Genomic DNA, 13,466 nt, shown 5'->3' on the forward strand with positions numbered 1-13,466 from the left:
AATGCCCTTGGCCGCGACAGAGGCCTTAACCGCCGCCGGAAGAGGTTCTGCAGCAAAGTAGAAGGTTACGGCAGCGTCTGCAGCTGCAAAGACCCCACACCCATTGAGTTCAACCCCGATCCCGTAAGTGCAGGGGCAGAGTATTCAAGGAAGGCTCCAGGAGGGAGGGCTGCACTGGACCAAGTGTATTTGCAGCTCAGATGTAGAGCCCTGTCCTTAAGCTCCAGCTGAGTGGTGAAAACTGTCCATGGGCAAGCTCTTAACACCAGCAAAGGTCAGGTCGTGCTGGGGAAGGGGAGCTTCCAGGTTACCATGGCTCTAGGGACATCAGTGTAAGCAGCAGAGCCTGTACGTTTGGAGACAGAGCAGTTACCATGGCCTTTGGGCTGTCCTTGGCACCATGCTGAAGAGTTTGGACAAAGGTCTCTGGGCAGATGCAGGCTGGGATTTGGGAGCTGGATCTGAGGTGGCGTAAAAGGGGAAAGCTGGCAGGGTCTCCAGCAGCGCTGAGTGGGGTCCTAGTTGGTCAGTATGGTCCTGAGCCAAAGGGACAGGACTGTGCAGCTCTGCTGTTTAACAGCAGGGCTGATCCCTACCCCTGGGATCCTGTTCTCAGTGGCATAGAATAATAGAATCATTTAGGTTGGCATGGCCTCCCCCAGTCACACTCACACATGTTTTTCTCTTCCAGCTCAAGGACAATAAAGTCTTCGATGTGCCTGTAGCTGTTATTGCAGGGAACCGCCCCAACTACCTGTACAGGTAAGCACTTCCAGGGCACACAGCTTCTCTGCTCTGTGCCACAAGACCAGACATGGCCCAAGCCCTCTACTTCATCCCGCTGGCAGGATCCAGCCTCCTCCTGGGGTTGCATGGGCAACATGGGCAGACCTGCTTGGACAGATTGCAGGGTCCTTGACCATGCGAAAGGGAAGAACCCAAGGGCAGTAGGTCCTGTTCCCTTACCATGTGTCCTTTCTCCCACCCCAAGCGATCCATACTCTTCTGCTGAGCAGCCTGGGCCCACTGGGACTGTGTGCTCAGGCCTCTCAATCTCTCCCCAGGATGCTGCGCTCCTTGCTGTCGGCTCAGGGCGTCAATCCACAGATGATTACAGTCTTCATCGATGGGTACTATGAGGTGAGAGCACTCCCAGAGGACCCAGAGGTCCGTGTAGCTGGCTGTCCCCCAGCTGAGAGTACGTGGTACTGGCCCAGTCCCTGGTGGGTGGCAGAGTGTGCGCCCCTTCACCCTTCCTCCTGCTGTGGGTCACACTGTTCCTCACCCATTCCTATGCAAAGTCAGTCAGCTTGGCCAAGCCATGGATGTGGATAAAGCTGCTTTGGCCTTTCCCAAAGCCCAGATTTTACATCCCTGTGTTAGAAAGAGGCTGGTGTGCAGGAGTGAGGTGGTCATGCTGGACTCTTACCATCCCCCTCTCTTGTTTGATGAGTATCACCAGCCTGGGTGTAACACTGCCTGTCCAGCTCCCTTGCGTGAAGCAGAGTGAACCGGTCCAGCTCTACTCTCAGTAAGAGATGAAGTGACCCAAACCAATTTGTTTTCACAAGGCTCATGAAAGCTGTGGCCAGGTAGAGGAGAGCTGGTCCTTCAGAGTACAAAGGCTTTCCCATCAGCAAAACCTTATAAAGCCCTAGAGGATCCTTCTGCAAGCCCTGGCTCACTGGCAGTGGGATGTGCTTTGAGACAGGCCTTTGGATTCCTATTAGGTCTCAGGAGCTTTCTAGCCCTCATCTCTGTAGCAGCCCATGAGATATTGTCTGGTTGCCTTGTGGTGGAGGTGGGGAAGGGAATGGGCTCCTCTCCCACCACTGTGGGGCTGGGGGAGCTGGTTTGTTTATGCAGGCTCTTACTGCAGCACATCAGAGTGGTTAAAGATAGCAGCATCTATTGCCATGGCAACTGGAGCAGCATCCCTCAGCTACAAGGGGGCAGCTGCCATGGTGGATACCAGGAAAAGGGGGAACAGATATGCCAGCCCAAATGTGGATTACTTCTGACCCCAGTGCAGCTGGGCTTGGTCAGAGAGGTCTGTTGGCAACTGTGAGAGAAAATGAAGTTGATTGTGGTCTCAGCATTAAGCAGCTAGTAGGCGTTCCTGGCTATACCTGTTTTCTTTCTGGACTGTCCATGGGGGACTGGGATTTAGGTTTCTCAGATATTCTTGGATACAACTTTGGGTCTGCAAACTAGCAAGGCTAACAGAGACTTATGGCAATACTTAAGGGCTGAAGGGCCAAGAGGGTTTGGCAAGTTCCTTGCTATGGGGTCTACAGCACAGCATTGTTTTGAGCCTTGCTTGCCCCCAAGAGGTCAGCCATATGCAGGGAATCCCACAATTTTATATTCTTTGTTGTCCCAGGGAGCTGACACTGTCAGAGGGGTGGGGAGAATGTACCCAGACCCACACAGTTGATGAGCTTTGTACCTTTCCGTTGCAGGAGCCAATGGATGTCGTGGAGCTGTTTGGCCTCTCAGGAATCCAGCACACTCCCATCAGCATTAAAAATGCCAGAGTTTCCCAGGTGAGAGATCTTTCCCAAATCCTGGGAGAGTTATTACCTGGGATAGCATTCAACAGAGGCAGGCTTAGCCCCACATCTGTGCCAGACTACCCCTCCCTGTGGTCCGGGGATTGACGCTAACACAGGCAATGATCTGTCTTGTCTTGTAGCACTACAAAGCCAGTCTGACTGCAACCTTCAACCTGTTCCCGGTGAGTGAGACCTCTGCCTGCGCCCTGTCTAGCTGCTCACCTGTGGGAGCAAGACAGCGCAGGGTTTCTCTGGGAGAGTGGCATCTGCAGCCCCCATCTCACAGGAGCTAGTATTGGCCCTGTGGGACAGGGAACAGTGCAGGCAGGTGACACTGCTTGGTGTCTCTGCTCTGTCCTGGCCCTACCCTTCTGACATCTCTCCTTGCCCTACAGGATGCTAAATTCACTGTGGTTCTGGAGGAAGACCTTGACATTTCCATTGACTTCTTTAGGTAAACCTGTGGGTCCCTGGGCTCCTGTTTGGGTGGGGTATTTTCTAGAAGCTCTCTGGCTGCTTGGGAGAGGCCAGATCCCTGCCATGCCGTAGCTCACCTATCCGAGGCTGAATAGTCCCCAGGCAACAGCCATAACTGAGCTCTGCCTGCGGAGAGTCTTGAGTCCACTGTCCTGGCACTCAGTGCAGGGTGATTCTGAGGTCTGGGATCTCTTCATGGTTTGCTTTTTGGGCACACTGATCCATTCTGTACACATATGGTTAGAACACGACAAGAGGACAGAAACAGCATCTACTGGGGCTCCAGTCCTTTCGTGAGAAGGAGGGACTCTGATGGAGCAGGAGACAGAATTGTCCCCTTCCTGTGGTGAGGTGCAGCTTAGCTTGTTTGGGTGCTCCTTCCCTGATCTCACACCAACATTAACAATCTCGGCCCAAGAGATGGGTTAGACAGTCCCAGCAGCTGGGGGTGGCTTGTCCCTTTGTGGAGAATCTGCCTTGGTTTGCCTGGGGGAAGGACATTTGACCAGGGACTGGACAACTCTTTCCTCAGCTTTCTGAGCCAGTCAATACACCTTTTGGAGGAGGACGAGAGCCTGTACTGCATCTCTGCTTGGAATGACCAGGTGGGTCAGGGAGGACGGTGGAGTAGGGACACCTCTGCCCTGTGGTGTTCCCATGTCAGGCTGGGGTCCTAGTTCTGTCTGTAAAGTGGGTTGTCTCCCCACCATCATCCTAGGTGGGTCTGTCTCCCCAGCCCTGAACTGTTCAGAAGTGCCCCTGCAAATCACCATCCTGTCCCTCCCATGTGCTTCCTAGTGGCTGTCCCCTGCTCCCCATGCTAGGATTCTCCGTGGAGGAAGATGCCTCCTATTTTGGCAGGGTAGGGGTGCACTCGGGAAGCTGAATCCTCCCTTTAATGTCACAGGGCTATGAGCACACAGCTGAGGACCCCTCGCTCCTGTACCGTGTAGAGACCATGCCAGGCCTGGGCTGGGTGCTCCGGAAGAGCCTGTACAAGGATGAGCTGGAGCCAAAGTGGCCAACCCCTGAGAAGGTGAGTACCCTAGAGGGACCTCTGTGTCTGCCCATCAGCAGTCCCTGATCATTGCCCAGTCCCTGTGAGTACAGCTCTTGGAGGGGCCTTGGCTCTCCCTGAGCTTCCACTGGGAAGGAAGCCCAAGCAGAAAGGATTTGGGACAGACAGTAACTTGAGGACCACGTAACCAGCCACAGAGCAGGCTGGAACAGCCCAGGCAGGCTGGGGCCGAAGGGGCAGCTACTAAATCATGTCCCCAAACTTGAGTGTGAGTGGCAGTTTCCTCTCCCCAGCTCTGGGACTGGGACATGTGGATGCGGATGCCCGAGCAGCGGAAAGGCCGGGAGTGCATCATCCCTGACATCTCACGCTCCTACCACTTCGGCATTGTGGGGCTCAACATGAATGGCTACTTTCACGTGAGTGACCTCCCACAGCCCCCAAACCCCATCCTGGTGCTGAGCTCTGACTCGGCCACCTTTCCAGGTAGTGGGGATGCTTGAGGTGACCTCCAGGTACTGCTAACTCCTGGCTGAACCACATTTTCCTTTCATCCTCTCTCTCTTCTTCCCAGGAAGCCTATTTCAAGAAGCACAAGTTCAACACTGTTCCGAATGTCCAACTTAAAAACGTGGAGAGGTGAGTGCTGGTCAGAATGAGATCTAGACGAAACAGTTGCTTGACCTGACCCTTGTCCCCTTGTGCTGGGGACGTCTGCCTTCCTTCTGGAACAACAGCCATAACCTTCAGCCCCAGCACACTGGCCTCCACTGGGGAATCCTTGCAGTGTTTTTTGTGAGGTTGGGTTCAGCTACCCTGTGTTCCTGGTGGACATGTTGAATGGTCACGTTTTTGCTGCCAGATCCTCCAGGATATGTGGCAGTCCCTGTGCTCCATTCATTGGCTCCAGCCTGCCTTTTTGTAGTACACCAGGGCAGTCTTAATTTTGGATCATCTTGGGGTGATCCCTGCTTATCAAACTGTCTGGCTCTGCCCTGATGTCTGCTCTCTCCTCCAACAGCTTGAGGAAGGATGCCTACGAGACTGAAATTCATCGGCTTCTAGGGTAAGTGCCTGCAGGGAGGTTGGGAGACTGCAGACCTGTCTGTAGTATCCTGCAGTGGGAACAGGGAGGAGGTGAGGTCCCCTCTCACTCTCTGTTCTATTTCCACAGTGAGGCTGAGGTATTGGACCACAGCAAGAACCCCTGTGAGGACTCCTTTGTGCCTGACACTGAGGGCAGGGTCTATGTCATGTTCATCAGGATGGAGCAGGAAGCAGATTTCACCACCTGGACTCAGCTTGCCAAGGTGAGCCCTCTGACATGGCCTGTCCTCACCCCTGCACTGATCTCTGCATCATTAGGAAACATCTGGCTGTTGTTCTTGGGTTTGTCCGTGGCCTCAGACACAGCTCAGTAAATGGATTCTTGCTGCCCTTGGGTGGTATTTAAGCTTTTGGTGTTTGCAGAAGGCACTGGGTCATCCAGGGCATATGCTTGGCTCAGTGGAGATAAGCCTTGTGCTCTCCCTGTGTGGGACCCCAGGGTCTGACCTTGTCTGGATGATTCCATCATTTGCATGGAGGTGATGGTCAAACCCCCTGTCCCGAAGCAGGGATGGGAATGGGTTCCCCCTTTTCTTTTACTGATGGTGGCTGGAGGGGTGCTGTCCTGTGCTGCCCCAATCAAAGTGCTATCCTCTCTCTGCTGTGTCTTGGTGAGGGGCAGGGATGATGGGTTTTCCCTTGCCAGGGGATGCCTGGCCCTGGTGTCTTTCCTCAGGCTCTGATGCCTCTTCCTTCCTCCCCACCATCCTAGTGCCTCCACATCTGGGACCTGGACGTCCGTGGGAACCACAAGGGGCTGTGGCGGCTCTTCCGCAAGAAGAACCACTTGCTGGTGGTGGGGGTCCCTGCCTCTCCCTACTCGTGAGTACTGGGAGCACAGCAACCTGGGTAACAGCCCCCCCCCATCCTTATGGCACTGTCCCCTGCCCAGGGCACTGTCATCCACTTCTGCCCCAGCCCAATCCTGGGGCATACCACCCCTCTTCCGAATCATTGTGGTGGGAGAGGGGGACAGGATACGTGCCTAGGGCTGGTGGGTGTCCCCGTGGGAAGGAGATCACACCAGGCTGGCAGGCAGGGCTGTTGGGAGTTGGGGTCCTGAGGGACACCACTGCCCCTGCCTGCTCCCATCCAGCCTCCTCACCTGCAGGTCCAAGAAGCCCTCATCGGTGACACCAATCTACATGGAGCCCCCCGCCAAGGAGGAGGGGGCAGTGGCAGTGCCAGCAGTTGCTGCAGCAGAGCAGACATGAGACTGGCAGCTGGGAAGCGAGGGGGACTGGGAGAAGACAGAGACCTCCACGGTGCAGAGACAGAGTTGGCAGCCACTCTTGAAGGCTGGTGACCGGATACAGACTTGCATTTCAGGCTGCAAAATGAGACCTCAGGCTCCCTCCAGCCCCCTGTTGTGGTCTCCCTCTCCCTCGCATGGGACAGGGTCCTTCCTATCCCAGGAACTTTTGTTTTTTAACACAGACTCTTTACTAACACTACTCCCATTGCCCTCAGCTGGGCAAGGCTGGAGGAAGGAGATGCTCAGCTGGGGGCTAGAGAGGGCCTTGACAAACACCTCTGCTTCCCTTTTTGGCCCCAAGTCCTGAGGAGGCAGCATGCTCATGTGCAAGTGCTGCAACCTACCAGCTGGGTGTTATTTATTAACTCTTGCGTGGCTGGCTCTGTGCCCAGTGGTGAACATGGTGGTGAAGAGGGGATCTTCCAGCATCTCTTCGATCTCCTGCACAATGGATGCACCTTGAAGACTCTATGCTGGGTTGGGCATCTCCCCACATGCCAGCTTCACTTCTCGGGCTGCAGTGACTGGTGCAGCCCAGCTCATAGGCAAAAGGGAATGCTGAAGAGGAGCTGACCTTGCTGTGGACACATAAGGAACACCCTATACGCAGCACGAGGGTGGTCAGAGGTGCCCCTTTCCTTTCCCTGCAGTTCGGGGAGCTGGAGATGACTGTAGATGGAAGTGGACCAGGTTGTGTGCTGTGGCTCAGACTGTCCTCTCCTGCCTTCTCTGTCAGGAGCAGCCCTGCCCCCCCCAAGTCATGGGAGAGAGGGTGAAAGTGCCTTGCAGAGCAAGATGGGAGCAGCCAGTGGGCAGCCCCGGGCTGCAGGGGCAGGATGGACCAGGGTCCTTTGGAGTGAGAGGTGCTGCGCTCTGGCATGGTCCTTGCCTGTGTTACTGTACCCTGTCTCTCCCTCCTCCCTGGCCAGGTACCCCCAGCTCTTGCTGAAGGCAGATGAGGTTTGTTCTTCTGAATCCCCACCTTTACCATGGTACGTTGCTAGTGTGAGCTGAGCCAGGATGGGCAGCCTGGCTCTCTTGCTGTGGTACACCCTTCATGCAGAGGGAGAGGGAGGGGGGCCCTATCGCCCCTCCTGTGCCTTAGGAAGGACCCCAGGGCCCCCTCCCAACCCCAGGCACTCGGTACTAATGCCTCCTTCCCACCCCTCCCCACTGGGGGGACTCCTGCCCTTTCCTTGCTGGTCACAGGGGCTCTTCCCCTTCATTTTCTCACTGTGAACTGAGTGTCGGGGTCTACACTACACTAACTTATTTATTTATTGCTTGTGGGAAGGGGAGGATAGCAGGAAAGCAGCATGGAGAGCTGGCACCCCCCAGCCTGCATAGGGGCAGTCATGGGACGTTTGTCTCTTGTCCCCCTGGCTCCATCCTCTGTTCCTCTCCTTCCTTCCTTGCCCAGCGTAGGAATGAATAGTTGTGAACCTGGGAAATCTGCTCCTCTTTGGCCAAAATGAGCCCTGTGTGGACACAGAACAGCTCTAGTGTGACTGCAGGGACTCTGACCCTTGTGGTCCCTTCCGGGCCTGTCCCAGCAGGAGGGATGGAACGGATGCAGGGTGGCACCCTTGAGACTGTGGTACTGGGCTTGGGTTCAACCCTGCCCTCCTCTGCCACCCCCAGTGCTGCCCTTTGCTGGGACTCTGCTCTGGCAGCCAGTGGGCAGGCAGCCTCTCTGTGCTGGTCCTTGGGGGTAAAGCAGGTCCTTTCAGTGGACTGGGAAAGGGTCTGAGCTTCCTAGGGAAAGCCGCTCTCTCCCCATACCCTGCTTTGGAAAAACTTCCATAATTCTCCACTGTGATGCCCTTTCTTTGGCATCTCTCTTCCCAAGGCCATGTCTGTTCTCCCTGAAACTAAATGCACCCCCTTTCCCTTCTTCTGTGGCAGGGTTCCGGCTTGGCTTCTTCCTTGCTCCTCCCCGGGGCTGGGGAAGGTGGTCCTACAGCTAGGGAATGGCTGAAGGAGAGTTCCCCTCTCTGCTTTTCTGCCCTGCAGTGACCAGGGGCCTGTGGCTCCCTGCTCTCAGTGACAGCAGGACTTGACCAGTGGGCTTCTCTGCACGCTACGATGGTCCTGCTGGATGCTGTTCTCCGTCCCTTCCCCTTCATCCAGCAAGGCTCCGATGCGGCAGCCATAGTAGGGCTGGGTGCGTGGGCATCCCCAGGGCTTGCCACTTTCTCAATCGGGATTATTTTTTCAAGAGTAAACATTGCAAAGCTGTTGAGCCTCATGTGTTTCATGGATGGCCTCATGTGTGGCCCAGGGCTGGGGTCCCCAGCTCTGGCTACCTGCCTGGAAAGGACAGGCCCCTGTCCTATGTGGTGTCTCTGCCCTGTGTGCTGCAGGGCTAGCCGTGGGCTAACGGTAGCCCCCGGCTTCTGCCCTGTGGCTTCCGTGCCAGCAGAGGTCCTCAGTGCTGTGCCGTGCCATGTGGTACTGGAGTGGCTGGTGTGGGTTTGCGAGCCATTTCCATCTCGAGCTTTATCACTTTTATCTTCAGATCTTAGTAACAGACGGAAACTCTGACCAGCTGCCTGGGAACTCTTGCTTGGTGTAACCAGCCCTCATGCTTCCCCCCGGCACCTCCAGCTGCCATCCCCTGAGAAGAACAGAGACATGGCCCTTGGCTCCTGCCTTGGTGTCCCTTTGGGGGTCAGCAGGGTGAAGAGGCTGCTCGTCCTGGGGTGGGGGGCAGTGAGCAGCCAGCCCCAGTGCTTGCACCCTGCCATCCAGCAGTCTGAGCCCCACAGGGCTGGGCTGCCTTTTGGGCCTCTCTGGGGGATTTGGGTTTCTTCCCGTTGAGGGAAATGGGCTTCTGGAATGAGGACCCCCTGCCCAAGGTCACAGCAGAAGGAAGGGATGTAGGATGCAGCCATGACCTGCATCCCGTACTGGCTGCCACCTCCTCCCCTGCCTGCTCCCTGCAGCCAGGCTGGGCTTCTTCCTTGGTGACTCCCACCCCCTCACCCAGGCCAGGCACAGCTTTTGGGGGTGCACCCACTTGCCAGAGGCAAGCTCCAGGAGCTTTGCTTGGCTGTGTGGGAGCGGGTTCTCACCTTCTGTCAGCCTCCCCCTCCACATCTGCCTCCTACCGAGGCCAAACTCTGTGGCACTGAGCCCCTGCCAGGGCACCGTGGGTGAGGGGAGGATCCGGCCTCTGGGACTGATGCCTATGGGCAGAGCCCTGCAAGGTGATGTGGGCTCAGGTTTGAGATCCACCACATCCTGCCCACCTGGAGGGACTGGTGGTTGCTAACTCCTGCATTTATAGGAGCATCCCCTTCTGAAAGGGAGGGATGATGCTAAAAGCAGGCTAACTCCTTCAAAAGGGAGCGCTGGTGCCAGGCTGATGGAGAGCTTCGGCTCGTCCCTCCCCGGGTGATGTGGAGGTTCATTGTCTGAAGGTGCTCAGTCTTGGGTCGCTCCCCATCTTGCTGTTTCTCAGGGTCCCACTCACCTCCTGGCTCAGCCCAGAGGGGCTGGAGCATCCCTGGGTGTCTGGGAGCCAGCTGGGCAACTGGCCCATCGCCAGCCCTCCCTGGGAAGCCCAACCTGCCAGCTCCCACGGCTCAGCCCCATGCAGCACCAGCTTTAGCCTACGCTGCCCAAGTTGCCAGTTCTCAGGCCTTTCCCAGCCCCGAACAACCCCCCCGCAGCCTGGCCTCCCTGGCTTTGTGCAGCCGTACAAAGGAGAACCTGTCTGGGCTGCTCCGTGTCCCGGAGCTGGCTGATAATTAAACAAAAGCAAAATAGCCTTGCCATGAAACTTGACCTTTCCAGAGCTTGAAGGGGAAGAGGAATTTTGCATTATTGCTGCTGGTGGTTATTTTTATGCATAATGCTTGTTTGGTGGGGATCTCTGTGCTGGGTGAGCAGGGAGTGCCCGTGCTCCCATGATGGGCTGGGATGTGGGAGACAGGGTCCAGGCTGACCCTTCCCATGGCACGTCAGTCCCTCTGTGCCCCACAGATGGAGAGGAGGACCCTCCAGCCGGCGTCCTCGGGGATAACAGACACAGTCCCCTCGAATGGAGGAATCTCAGCGCTGGAGGGATGCCAGTGCCCAGGGCGTGCTGGCCCTATCCCCATCCCTGCATGGGAGGGAGGCTGTGCTCAAGCCACCTTCATCCCAGCTTGGGGAGCTGATCCCCAGTTTTCAGCACGCTCTGCTTTATAAAGAGCCCTGCAATGCTGAGGTGCCCAAACCTCTCCCAGGAAGGGGCTCTGCTTGGCTTCTCCCCTTGGTCCCCTCTGCGGAGTGTCCCTCTCCTGCGCCCAGCCCCTTCCCCATCCCCTGCTGCGCCTCCCAGCATGGGACTGCCACCTCCTCTGCTTGGACCTAACAAAGCCTGGTAGCGAATTAATCTTCAGCAGGGTGCCCAGGATTGTTGCTGTGATGGTTATTACGCCGTGTTGTGCCCGGCACGGCGTTAATGATTAACGCCCCACGTTCCATGTCAGCTCCTGCATTGTTTTGAATAGCCCTTGCATTGCCGCCTCTGACATGCCAGCAAATAACCAGGGCACGGAGTTGCCCAGAAAGCACCTTTGGGGCTGGGTGAGCACACAGGACGGTTTATCTCTGGGGCAGGGAGGAGAAGGGGAGCCAAGGAGGAAGGCTGTGCCTAGGAAAGGGTGCATTGCCTCACTTCTTCCCTCTGGCCAGCCTGTGCCCTTTGAGGACGGTCCTCTCCTCCCCCATCTCAGAACGTCCTGGCCAGGTTGTTACGGCGGGCAGGGGGAAATCCCCCGCAGCAGGCACCCCTTGTGCAGCTGGTGCCAGATGAGTTTGGGTTTGCTTCTCATTCACTCCCTTTATCAGCACAAATCCAAAGAGCTGCACTTCCTCCTCCCCCTCATGATAACTCTGTGCCACACCAAAGGTAATGCCTTGGAGGGCGAGGGCAGCTCGGTTCCTGAAGCTCCCTGCCAGCACACACCCCTCTGCCATGCAGGGTTTTGCCCGTTGTGCCCGGGGGCAGGTGATGCCAGTGGCGAGCGCACCCTGCGAATCTGGGACTTTGGCCCGTGCACAGCATCTGGTGGGGCGGGGCGGCACCCATCGTGGTGGGGCAACACGAGAGCCAACACCCCATGGGGCTGCCAGGGGGGAAAGGCAGCTCCTCAGGTATCTGCCTTCCCCATATGGCCAGGGGCTCTGGCCCCTCATTTTCCCCACCCTGTGCCCACGGGGATGCTAAACACATCATCCGGTAGGAGGCTGCCGAAGGGCTGGATCCACCCCACCCAGCCCAGCCTCCAGCCCACGCACCAGCCCCTTCCTTACCACCACCGAGGGAGCAGCTCTGCCTTGAACCACCCTGCTCCCCAAGCAGGGGGAAATTCCCCACCTGTGCCCCAAAAGTGGCTGTTTCCTGCAGGGAGATGGTCCAAGCCTGCTGCAGGAAGGGGAAACACAGGGACATCGGGACAGTCCCCATCGCATGGGGGCTTGTGGGGCCTCAGCAGACGCGATGAGCCTGGAGATGCTACAGCGCTCCCAGGGGCTCCGGGTGGGCAGGGGTCTGCATCCACCCCTGTACAGAGCAAACCCCAGAGCACAGGGACCAAATGCTGCCCATTTGCAGAGCCTGGCCCTGATGGTGACCCCGGCTCTGCTGCCCAGTGTCCCCCCACACAACCGGGTCTCTCCCCGCCATCCTCATCACCTCCCCTGCCAGGAGAGGGGCAGACCCGACCCAGGAGAAGAGCAAGGTCTGCCCCTGGGCTCAGCCACCCTCCCCTTTGGTCCTGCCAGCCCTGCCCATCCCAGAGGGTTTCTGGCCGGGCTGGTGGGCACTCGCACAGTGGGGTTGGTGCCTGCAGCCGAGTGGAGCAGGGCACAGCCCATGGACTGGGGAGCACCAGAGGGTGTGTGGCTGGGGACAGCAGTGGCCCAGGCTCTGGCAGGCGGCAGCCCCTGCTGGGGGGACTTTACCCTCCTGCTCTCCCACACCCTGTGGCACCAGTGGAAAAGAGGAACCCCCACCCCAGCACACACACCCCATCATGTCAGCTGCTCAAGCACCTTGAGCCCAAGGACACCTTTCTGGGAACAATAAGGAAGTTTCTGTTTGCTGCCATGTGCCCCCGGGGCCTTTTTGGCCTCCCACAACTGTCAGCTTTTGGGGTGCTGCCAGGCAGCCTGGGGTGCCAGTCTGGGTGAACCAGGCAAGTTTAAGGGTTAGGAGGCACAGAGATGCCTGGTGGCACCCACATGGATTGGTGGGGATGGGTGGTGGGATGGGGTGTGTCCCAGGGCTGGGGGGGGGACTGGCTGGGAGGTCTCCTCCGGGGACCCCAAAACCTCCGTCTGTGCTTGGGCAGTGGGAAGCGGAGGGCAGGGGCATGGGGGGAGGCTGCACCAGCCTGGCTTTACCCCCCCGTGGCCCCACCGCTGCCCTTCGGCTGCCAGGGGAGCCAAGAGCTGGGAAGAGCGATGGGGAGGGGAAACTGATCCTTCCGGTTTCCCCAGCAGGTGGAAGGGAGGAACCCAGCCGGCGGTTGCAGGGTTATTGCCGAAACTCCGTGCCACAGACATTGCCTGCCCTGCCTCAGAGGAAACCCCAGGGCCGGGCAGAGGTGCGAAGCTGGGAGCCTCCAGCTGGCCAGGCATTGCCCCCGAGCCCACTCCGCCCTGTGGGGGTGATGGTGAGAGGGTGTTTGGCTGGGAGCCGGCTTTGCAAGGCAGCCCCAAAAAGGGGGAGTGGAGGGAGGCATGGCCAGGCCAGGCGTGCCCAGCGATGCCCGGCTCAGACACCTCCAGGAAAAGCAGCTCCTGCGTGCTCAGAGAGGGAAAAGAAGAATAAAAGCCCTGATGTCACTCATGAGGTCACCAGTTTATGGTGGAACTGGAACCTTCACCAGTCAAGGGAGGAGGAGGAAGAAGAGGCCATTTTTTGACAGGTTCCCCCCATGCCTTGCTGTGGGGTAGGGCCAGAACCCACATCCCCGAGGCTGAGTCACCCAGGACGGGGAGTGGGTCCCTGCACCCATCCCACTGCCACCCATGCGGTGCAGGCCCGTACCCAGTGCAG

At 57.7% G+C, this 13,466-nt stretch overlaps 1 protein-coding gene across 1 annotated transcript in view; it reads left to right on the forward strand.

Moving 5' to 3' along the window:
* The window catches only part of POMGNT1 (protein O-linked mannose N-acetylglucosaminyltransferase 1 (beta 1,2-)), a 14,167-nt gene extending 6,626 nt beyond the window's left edge, over window positions 1-7,541 (forward strand). The window contains exons 9-22 of the mRNA XM_009638800.2: window positions 21-123; window positions 692-762; window positions 1,065-1,140; window positions 2,463-2,546; window positions 2,696-2,737; window positions 2,951-3,009; window positions 3,565-3,637; window positions 3,940-4,068; window positions 4,344-4,469; window positions 4,625-4,689; window positions 5,072-5,116; window positions 5,225-5,360; window positions 5,870-5,979; window positions 6,269-7,541. Coding sequence (XP_009637095.2) covers window positions 21-123; window positions 692-762; window positions 1,065-1,140; window positions 2,463-2,546; window positions 2,696-2,737; window positions 2,951-3,009; window positions 3,565-3,637; window positions 3,940-4,068; window positions 4,344-4,469; window positions 4,625-4,689; window positions 5,072-5,116; window positions 5,225-5,360; window positions 5,870-5,979; window positions 6,269-6,371 — 1,222 coding nt within the window. The 3' untranslated portion in view covers window positions 6,372-7,541. The remainder of the gene's footprint in view (window positions 1-20; window positions 124-691; window positions 763-1,064; window positions 1,141-2,462; window positions 2,547-2,695; window positions 2,738-2,950; window positions 3,010-3,564; window positions 3,638-3,939; window positions 4,069-4,343; window positions 4,470-4,624; window positions 4,690-5,071; window positions 5,117-5,224; window positions 5,361-5,869; window positions 5,980-6,268) is intronic.
* The last annotated feature ends 5,925 nt before the right edge of the window (window positions 7,542-13,466 follow it).

The sequence above is a fragment of the Egretta garzetta genome, unplaced genomic scaffold, assembly GCF_000687185.1.
Source record: "Egretta garzetta isolate BGI_Z169 unplaced genomic scaffold, ASM68718v1 scaffold145, whole genome shotgun sequence".
NCBI lineage: Eukaryota > Metazoa > Chordata > Aves > Pelecaniformes > Ardeidae > Egretta > Egretta garzetta.